The sequence below is a fragment of the Penaeus monodon genome, chromosome 18, assembly GCF_015228065.2.
Source record: "Penaeus monodon isolate SGIC_2016 chromosome 18, NSTDA_Pmon_1, whole genome shotgun sequence".
NCBI lineage: Eukaryota > Metazoa > Arthropoda > Malacostraca > Decapoda > Penaeidae > Penaeus > Penaeus monodon.
Genome location: NC_051403.1, coordinates 16,796,208 through 16,803,707, shown reverse-complemented (window position 1 = coordinate 16,803,707; position 7,500 = coordinate 16,796,208). Strand labels below are relative to the sequence as shown.

Sequence of the window (7,500 nt, the reverse complement as noted above, 5' to 3'; positions counted from 1 at the left end):
ACGGGGAGTGGCACACCGTGTGGGCTGAGCGTCACGGCCACAACCTGGTGGTGGGCGTGGACGACGGCGACGCAGGGAACGAGAACGCCTCCATCCACTCTGCCTTCCTGGCACCTCCCTGACGGCGAGGAGGGCGGGGGGCCACTGCCGCCGGCGCCCGCGCCCCTCCTGGTGGACAAGCACGACGGGGTGACGGTGGGCGGGATCCCGGAATTCGTGGGCGTCAATCTCGTCACAGTGCACGATGATCTGAGCGACAGTAAGTGTCACGTCGGGGAATTCATCACAGCTCTGCTGTTTGTCACACATATATACATTCATTTACATTCTCTCTCTCTCTCTCTCTCTCTCTCTCTCTCTCTCTCTCTCTCTCTCTCTCTCTCTCTATATATATATATATATATATATATATATATATATATATATATATATATGTATATATGTACTAAAATAACTAAAACAATAAACTATATCATATATATATATATATATATATATATATATATATATATATATATATTTTGTTTGTATTTATATTATATTATGTGTATGTTGTGTATGACACACTCCAGTATATATTATGTTATTTATGGTTTATGAATTGGGATAGGGTGACATTAGAGTCGTTGGATTTTAAAATCTTTATAATGGCATTAAGGATTGCAAAACTATATTTTAATTAAAAAAAATGGATATTACAAAAAATCAAGATTAAATTGATAAAGAGAGAATAAAGGTCCTTAGAGCAGGGGACTAATGAAATTACGGAAGAAGAGTTAAAAAATAAAACGAACCAAAAACGGAAAGAATAATAACGAGAAGGAAAATGAAATGTGAGAAACCTTGTCATAAATCTCAACCCGGACAATGTCAGCCTTGTGATGGATACACCAACTCCATCATCTTCCTTGTATGGTTCTATTTATTGCATTCTTTGTTTATCTGTTACATCTGCTTACATCTATTCGCTGTTCTGTTTGACTGCTTCTCTTTCGTTTCTTAGTTTAGGTTTTTTTCATCTTTCTGTCTCTTTATTTATCTATATCAATGCGCACATGCATACTCATACACACATATACGCACCATGTGTACATTCTTCGCAGTGTATTGAAAAAAAAAATTGTGTCTAAACTTCGTTATTATCCTCAATCCCTTGTAACTGGCTTCACTTGCTCAACACAAGTCCCACCTTAAATACCGTGTCATACACACCAATTTCCTCTTCCTTTCCCCCTGACAGCATGTGTCGAAGACATAAGAGTATCTGGACGGCCCCTGCCTCTCCCCCCGGCAGTCAACGGCACTAGATGGGGTCAAGTCACCACCTTAGAGCATCTGGAGAAAGGTTGTGATCCTCCCGACCCCTGTCTTAGGACCAACTGCAATCCGCCTTTGAGCTGCCATGCCAACTGGGACCGCGCCACCTGTAGGTCTGTACATCTGTTTGAAACCGTTGGATTTTGGGTTATTTAGGTTACCTCAGATCCCAATTTCCATTAAATTTAAGCCGCATAACTTTCGTCTAGGCTTAGTTCCTTGTTTACCTCAGCTAACGGTGAACGGTCATTCCAGTCTGCAAGGTCAATAAAGGTCGTTAGTCATGCCGTTGCCTTGTTTGCCGTGGCGGAGAACGCGAAGCTATTGTCTTTCTTGTTTACTAAACTGTTGGATCCTCAATTTAACATTGCTGTGCTCACGCAAGGGATTAATGTTTAACGGGTGTGTTCAATTCTCCATACGTGACGAGCATCTCGTGCATTTATGCGAGAATGGTAGATTATCAAATATCATATGGCATATTTAAAGAACAATGCAAATAACAAACAGGGAGATCAAATAATTCATGAACCGTCTTCCTTGCACTAGCTGCGGTCCGGGCAGGCAGCTGGTGGGACGCACGTGCAAAGACGTGGACGAGTGCACGTGGCAGCCGTGCCTTCACGGAGGTACGTGCGAGAATCGGCACCCAGGTTACGTGTGCACGTGCGGCCCGGATCACGTCGGGGAGCAGTGCCAGTGGGCCAAGCTGCCGCCTCCCCATGCCGCGGGAGGGCACCCTCTCACCGCGCCGGCTGCCGTGGTGGCCCTCACCGTGTCGGTTCTCATATTAGGTGAGTGAGCAGCAGTGCGTATAGTAATGCCTTTGAAGTGTCGTAGTAACAGACAGTCACGAGTCATGCAGATAGATATTCGAGTGATCTGGATACTTAGAGTGCGACTGATATACACACCATGACGTCATTGTGATGCAGTGGTGCTCGGCGTGGTGTTCACTATACGCCTCCACCGACGGCGCTCCTCCCGAGGGTGGGCTGGCGAGGACGGTGGAAACGGCGAAGGAAGACTGAAGGTGGTGAAAGTGGAGGCGGGCGACAAAGGGAGGAAGAAGAAGAGGAAAAAGATTCTGAGCCAGCGCTCGTCCAAAACAAGCGGCAAGGGAAGGGTGAAGAAAAACCAGGACGAGGCCGGAGATAAAGAAGAGGAAGACGATGATGAGGAGGAGGAGGAAGAAAAAGCGACGGGGAGGGAGAGACAAGAAGCCTGTGGCCTGACAACGGGTTTGGCGGCTGCGGCGACCGTTAAGGGTGACGCGGCCCACCAGACATTTTTGGAACTTCTGCGGCTAAAAGTCCCTACGGCGGAGGCGGGGCTTCATAAAACAGGTCGGCATCTTTATAGCATTATTGAATAAGAAATTAAGGGAGCTACTTTTCATTCAATCAGTTTACCGTGTATTATTATTGCTTAATCATCATTTTTATTATTACATTTATAAATTTAATTATTACTATTTGTTTTGTATTTTTTCCTGTCATTATTACATTTATTATTTTCATTGTTGTTATTATAATTATTGTTATTTCTTATATTACTTTTTTATTATGGTTATCAGTACAGTGATTATTATTGTGATGATTATTATTATTATCACGATTTTTGAAATATATTTTATACCGGCCAACGAAAATAACAGTAATAATGATATCAATTATAATAATGAATGTGATGATAATACTTGTAGTAAGTATTCTAATAGTAATGGTATTATCACGACTGCTATTTTTACGTTACGAATGTCATTTCATTGTTATTGTTACTATCATTGTTATTGATATTATTATTATTTTATTATTATTATCACCATTGTCGCTATCATTGTTATCATTATTGTTATTATTATTATTATCATTATCATTATCATTATCATTATCATTATCATTATCATTATCATTATTATTATTATTATTATTATTATTATTATTATTATTATTATTATTATTATTATTATTATTATTGCTGTTACTACTATTATTATTATTTTATTGTATCCTTATTATTAATGTATTGTTTTTATCATCATCATTATTGTTGTTGTTGTTACCATGACTATTAACTTTGTCATGATCGTAACTATGGTAACCTAATCATATACGTCATTATCACTATGATCATAGGTATATTCACCAACGTTATTACTAAGTGTCCGCAAGGAGTTCCTACGTCCTCTCTCTCCTTATCTCTTCTCTATATTATAATTCTGCTTGTTTCGTCCAATAGGTCGTGCACTCATTGCGCGTAAAGTAAAGAATAGTAGAGAATCACACGCACATGCACACGCACACGCACGCACACACATACACACACACACACACACACACACACACACACACACACACACACACACACACACACACAGAAACGTACACACACGCACACACACACACAAACGCACACACACAAACACACACACACACACACACGCACACACATTTACATACACAAATATATATATAAACATACAAACACACACACGCATAAAGGCGTCATATTACGTATCTATTAGAATCCTATTCACACATGATTATCATTATTATCATAAGTACTTCGTTATCTTTTGTTATTGTTTTATCATCAAATTTCTTCTTCGAGGCAAGTACACTGTTTTGTAGTTAGACCATCACTATACATATACATATGGAGTGAGTACGTGGTAGGGTCCCCAGTTCCTTTCCACCGGCACTCTCCGTGGAAAGGAACTGGGGACCCTACCACGTACTCACTCCAAGAGCATCACAACATGAAAACTACAATTAAGTATCATGCTGTGACCACGGCGGCTCAGACATGAACCTACCGTTAAAAGAAGAAGATACATATACTATTTACACTTTTATTCGGGGTACTTAAAGAGAAAAGGGAGCTGGGTAAGGGGAAACACAGGGGGTTTAAAGAGGAAAGGAAATAGGGAAGAAGGAAAGATGGGGAAGGGAGTTGAGGCTCGGAGAGAAGGGGGGGTAGGGAGGGAGATAAGGGAGCGAAGTGGGAGAGGTTAAGGAGAGATGAAGATTGCATCATTTATTTTTTTACCTATTTGTGTGTGTATGTATGCACACACACAAACACGAACACGCACGCACGTGTACACACACACACACACACACACACATTCACACACACACACACATACACACACACACACACACACACACACACACACACACACACACACACACACACACACACACACACACACACACACACACACACACACACACATACATACATATGTAGCCTATGGATACGAATATGCAATCTTACTAACCTAAGATTAAGCAGCAGTTTGAGTGATATCACAGAAACCTATCACTTAATCCTAAATTATCATCACTGTCATTTTCGTCACTAATATCATTATTATTATCTTATATTACTGTTATTATTATTATTATTATTATGATAGTTTTTATCGCAATTATCGTTATCATTATTGATGTCATTATCATTCTTATTTTCATTATTATTGTTGTTTTTGTTGTTGTTGTTGTTGTTGTTGTTGTTGTTATTATTATTATTATTATTATTATCATTATTATTATTATTTTTATGATTTTCATTATTACATATGTTTACACATACATACACACACCCACACCGACATATACATAAGTATGCACACATCGTAACATACCCTAAGTCGACATATATTTCTGTTATCATATTTAAGCACGCGGTCACACACCAGTATTAACGTTGTTAGGTCATCAATAATCTTGTCAGTACTAATATTATTCTTACTCTAACCATTATTCTGATTATCGTTTTCATTATCACTTTTATCGTTAATAGTTTTATTTCCTTTATAGCTATCAATGCTGTCATCATATTCCCGGTCATTATTAATATTTTCCACAGCCTGTTATCAACTAAAAAGTCCAGACTATTAACTTTGTAACAAACCGTCAGAACGATAGAGTTGGTGTCAAAATAGGATTTACCTGAAATGGTATACGAAAGGGAGAGGCAGAGAAATACATACATACGAATATCAAACATGAAAAGTATGAGTTTTATTTGACTTTGTGAATGCCAACAGTTGACAAGGTGAGTTCTATTGCAGAGACATTTCTGAAAATGAAATCAGATATGACGTGTGGAGAATAAAGTTTATACCTGAAAGAGGGAAAGGGGTAAACATGTTTTTTCTCTATGAATCACAGCTTATTGCAGAAAGCCTAACTGTTAAATTGGAAATATAAAACGTAACTAAAATCATTTGACTATACGATGTATATGTCTTACCGCCGCTGAAGACAATAACACTGATAGCAGTAATAATAACATTAACAATGATATATTTATTTGTTTTATTTATTTTTTTACACTGGTAATAGCGTAGTTAATATGAAAATTACAATGATCCTTTCTATCCTTATTATTATCATTGATAATATCATCATTATCTTCATTACCTTTTAGTATTAACATTGTTATTATTACTTACATTGCTACTACTAATAGACATGGCTATAATTGTTAGCGCAAAATCAGCAAAATCGACTTTGTAATTTTCAGTTGCTTTTATCACTATTTTTATGCACATGTGTTTTCAAACACTTTCGTTAATTTTCCTACTCCGTCATCTCCTCCTACAAACAGACACAGACGACGGAGGAAGCTTGTCTGTCCCATCTTGTCTCATAGGGAGGGACGCGGGGCAACATCAGCACCACCTGGCGACCGGAGACGACCATAATCACGACAGATGCAGGTCGTCCTCCTCCAGCCTCCAAACCTCAGTGTTGTCGAGTAAGCTACGCACAGGAACGCTTTCGTAGATACATAACTCTCACCCGAAAGCGCTAACGACCACGCACAAACAAACAAACAATCTCAAGCAAACAGACATGACAATACAAACATTCACCACATAACTCAGTTACAAATTCATACAAGTAAACCCAAATGACTGACATGTATACACATACATAAGACCAACACTCATAGCGTATTTCCACATGCACTCCAAATACACTCGCAAATCAACGACTGATACATGTCATCCTCATGTTCCATATAGGCTCACACTGTGTATCCATCCACAAGACAGTATTTTACCCGTATAAACAACCTCGATTCCTCATCCTTAGACGAAGGGGGCGACCCAGTGAAGATCTTCGGCGCTAGTGCAGCCTCTCACTTCCTGCCGGGCTGCTTGGGGGCCATGGATTTACTGAAGAACCTTCCAGAAGGCGTTACTACAACCACCTGGCCCACCAAATGTCCTGAACACCAACTTAGGAGATCCACTACATGTCCTATCCCCCTGCAGTGTCCAGGGAGCCATGGATTGCCTCGTCCTCACCCGATAGATGGCAGCACTTGTTCCACCTCGATCGGACGACCAGTAGAAAGTAGCTGCACGAGTTTACGCAAACGGCCGAAAGGTGACAGCACTCTCAGCTTCCATAAACAGTCAACAGAGAGCAGTACGTGTAATGTCGTGGCCACGACAGATGGCAGCACCTCTGTAAACTTACAAGTGCACACAATAGAAAATAGCCCGAGTAATATTCGTAGTTTAAATATGCATCCGACGGGAACCATCATCACCTCCATTCCCAGTTCAGTTATAGTGTCAGGTGCGAGCAGTGCGCCTTCAATCACCACTTGTTAATTTAGAAAGTGAAAACTAAGAAACACTATTCCAAATATTTTAAGAAAACTTTGGAATGTTTAATCATCACGACACTGAACCTTTTTATCTCGCTCTCCTTTATGGCCAAAATGTCGTGAATCCGCCAGTTTACTCAAGCTGCGAGATCACTTAGACTTGGCTCGGGGCAACAAAGCGTTATCCTCGTGCAACAGCTGCTTTAACCGCTGCAGTGATGGGCGAAAAGCAGCTTTATGCTTGCCAGATGTAACCAGTACTGGCAGAGGAAAATTGAAGTGTTTTGCTTGTGAAACCGCTGGGAATGTACTAGAGTGAGGGGAGTGAGGAGAGAGAGAGAGAGAGAGAGAGAGAGAGAGAGAGAGAGAGAGAGAGAGAGAGAGAGAGAGAGAGAGAGAGAGAGAGAGAGAGAGTTAAATGTGGCGGGAAAAGATGATAATACAAAACTAGCCATAGTTTACTGAATTATGAACTCTCATATAAGTGAATATATATACACTTACCCTTTGAATAAACAATTCACTGTTTGACTTGTTTCATACATTTAT

At 39.9% G+C, this 7,500-nt stretch overlaps 1 protein-coding gene across 1 annotated transcript in view; it reads left to right on the top strand.

Moving 5' to 3' along the window:
• The window catches only part of LOC119584649, a 9,295-nt gene extending 1,941 nt beyond the window's left edge, over nt 1-7,354 (top strand). The window contains exons 3-8 of the mRNA XM_037933326.1: nt 1-259; nt 1,241-1,430; nt 1,867-2,111; nt 2,253-2,663; nt 5,938-6,087; nt 6,429-7,354. The exon at nt 1-259 is cut by the window's left edge and continues 69 nt beyond it. Coding sequence (XP_037789254.1) covers nt 1-259; nt 1,241-1,430; nt 1,867-2,111; nt 2,253-2,663; nt 5,938-6,087; nt 6,429-6,955 — 1,782 coding nt within the window. The 3' untranslated portion in view covers nt 6,956-7,354. The remainder of the gene's footprint in view (nt 260-1,240; nt 1,431-1,866; nt 2,112-2,252; nt 2,664-5,937; nt 6,088-6,428) is intronic.
• Nucleotides 7,355-7,500: the final 146 nt, after the last annotated feature.